General features: G+C 37.6%; 1 protein-coding gene across 1 annotated transcript in view; it reads left to right on the top strand.

Annotated features, from left to right (window-relative positions):
- The window catches only part of LOC144974359 (uncharacterized), a gene marked incomplete in the record, with an annotated part of 68,097 nt that overhangs the window by 33,634 nt on the left and 31,963 nt on the right, over nucleotides 1-2,500 (top strand). Inside the window, 1 exon segment of the mRNA XM_078917176.1 lies at nucleotides 355-602. Coding sequence (XP_078773302.1) covers nucleotides 355-602 — 248 coding nt within the window.

Here is a 2,500-nt window from a genome sequence, read left to right on the forward strand (position 1 = left end):
CTAATATCGTTTATGACTTTTACAGGGGGCTCCAATAGCTCAGTTGGTAGAGCACTCGCTTCACACTCAAAGTGAGAGAGGTCGTCGATCCCGGATGCTGTCGAAATTTTTTTTCTGACCACTCCCTACCCTGTCCACCCAGAAGTGATTGGGTATCTGGGTCTCTTTGATCTGGAGGAAAGTACTTTGCGATAGACTAGCGCCCTATCCAAAGGGTAGCAAGCAATTACTATTGTCCGTTTCACGCTATAGAAACCGGGATAAACTCCGGCTCCATGGGCCTAAAGGGCTCGCTCGGAGGGACTACTTTATTTTAATGCCTTTAAAAAATAATATTGTCTCACCCATTGCCAGTTCTGACAAATCGCAATACAGTTGCAAGTGTAACTACCCCTATGCTGGTCTACATTGCGAGGAAGAAGCACCGACAACTGCAACCACAACAACCACAACGGCAGAAACTACAACGACAGCAACCATATCGACAGCAACAACAACAAGTACATCATCATCATCATCATTATCATCATCATCGTTATCATCGACACATGCTCTCGGCGTACCCGGAATAACTGACACCACCACGGCGAGCCAACAACCAGGTAAGACTGCAGAGCTCAACACAATTAAAATCAATCTTCTTCTTCTTTCAGTTAGTCCCGCAGTTTGCAGGGTTGCCATAATGAATGCCACATCTCCATGCATCTTGGTTCATAGCATCATCTTCCTCCAGGCCCAGTTCTTTCATATCATCGTTTACCTTATCCTAGTCTTTGGGCTTCCCTTTTCCTCTTTCTCGCTATTTGTAAGTCCAATACTTTCCTTCCCATGTACTCCCTCTCTCGTCTCTTTACATGTCCAAACCATTTCAATCTATCTTCTCTCATCTTTATTGATACATTCTTCACTTCAGTCAACCTTCGAATTTGTTCATTTCTCACTTTATCTTTTCTTGTCAAGCCAAGTGACCATCTCAACATCCTCATTTCTGACACCTCAACTTCTTTATCTTGTTTCTTTGTTGTAGCTGCTGTCTCTAGTCCATATAACATTGCTGGTCTTACAACTGTTGTATATATTTTCCCTTTCAGCTTTGTGGAAATTCGTTTGTCACACATAACTCCAGTTACCTCCCTCTAATTACTCCAGCCTGCCTGTATCCTCTTCTTAACCTCCATTTAATTGCCTCCATCTCCTTTTTAATACAATTAAATTCAATGATATGTAATACTCTCTCTTGACTGATTTCAAGATTTTTACTGAAATGTCATCCCGACCCAACTAAACTCAGAAATTGAAATTTTAAACTCAAATTTAAAAGCAATATATATCTACATGTCGACGTGCCCTAATTTGCAGGTCTGATAACCCAATTCATTATGGGCTCATTGTTGTAATGGAAGTCTCAACAATGACGCAAAATATTGTCCATTACAACAATGTTAAACTAATAAATAGAAGGGCCTAAATGAGTCAATAAAATGGAGATAAAGATAAAGGGAGTAAATCTGACTGATGAATGAACAACACAAAATAGACGACGTTTCGGCCTTTGGCCGTTCTCAAGTAAACACAAAATACATTCTATATTTATATTAGATTGTCATAATAATATAGGCGAAAATTTGTAAATGTGTGTGTGTGTGTGTGTGTGTGTGTGTGTGTGCAGTGGAAGAGAGAGAGACAGATATATATATATATATATATATATATATATATATATATAGAGAGAGAGAGAGAGAGAGAGAGAGAGAGAGAATGAGATGACGTAATGATATAAAAACTATATATATAATATATATATATATATATATATATATATATATATATATATCAAGAATAAGGTATGGGGATGGGGGGGGGGGGTATTGAAGAATACTAGACAGTAATAGTGTGATTAGTGGCCCCCTACCTCAGCTGTGTGTGTGTGTGTGTGTGTGTGTGTGTGTGGGAGAGAGAGAGAGAGAGAGAGAGAGAGAGAGAGAGAGAGAGAGAGAGAGAGAGAGAGAGAGAGAGAGAGAGAGAGAGAGAGAGAGAGAGAGAGAATGAAGGTGGGAGAACGGGAGTGGAAGGATGCGTTTGAAAGTTATATTTAAAGTAGAGGAGATGATAAATTAATTAAAAATTTAAAAATATACTAATTAAAAAACACAAAACAAACTATATGATTCTAAAACAAAGAAAGAAAGAAAACTTAGCTGACATTTAGTCGTCTATTTTGTGTTGTTAATTCATGAGTAGATTTACACCTTTATCTTAATCTCCAACAATGTTAAACTCTGCCCATAATTAAGTTCCGGTGTCAGACCTGGATATAAGCACACGTCGGTACATGATGTGAATAATTTTGTTCAGCAAAAAGAAAAACCCAACAAAACAAATAGCTAAACAAAAAACAACCCCAATTTTTTTTTCTAAACGTACAAAAAATAAACGAAAAAACTCAATTTTAGAAAATCACTCTTTACAAAACAGCATTAGGTTCTTATAAATATATCAA

Source organism: Berghia stephanieae, chromosome 6 (genome assembly GCF_034508935.2).
Source record: "Berghia stephanieae isolate SIO BIC M18660-M18661 chromosome 6, UCSD_Bste_1.3, whole genome shotgun sequence".
Classification (NCBI taxonomy): domain Eukaryota; kingdom Metazoa; phylum Mollusca; class Gastropoda; order Nudibranchia; family Aeolidiidae; genus Berghia; species Berghia stephanieae.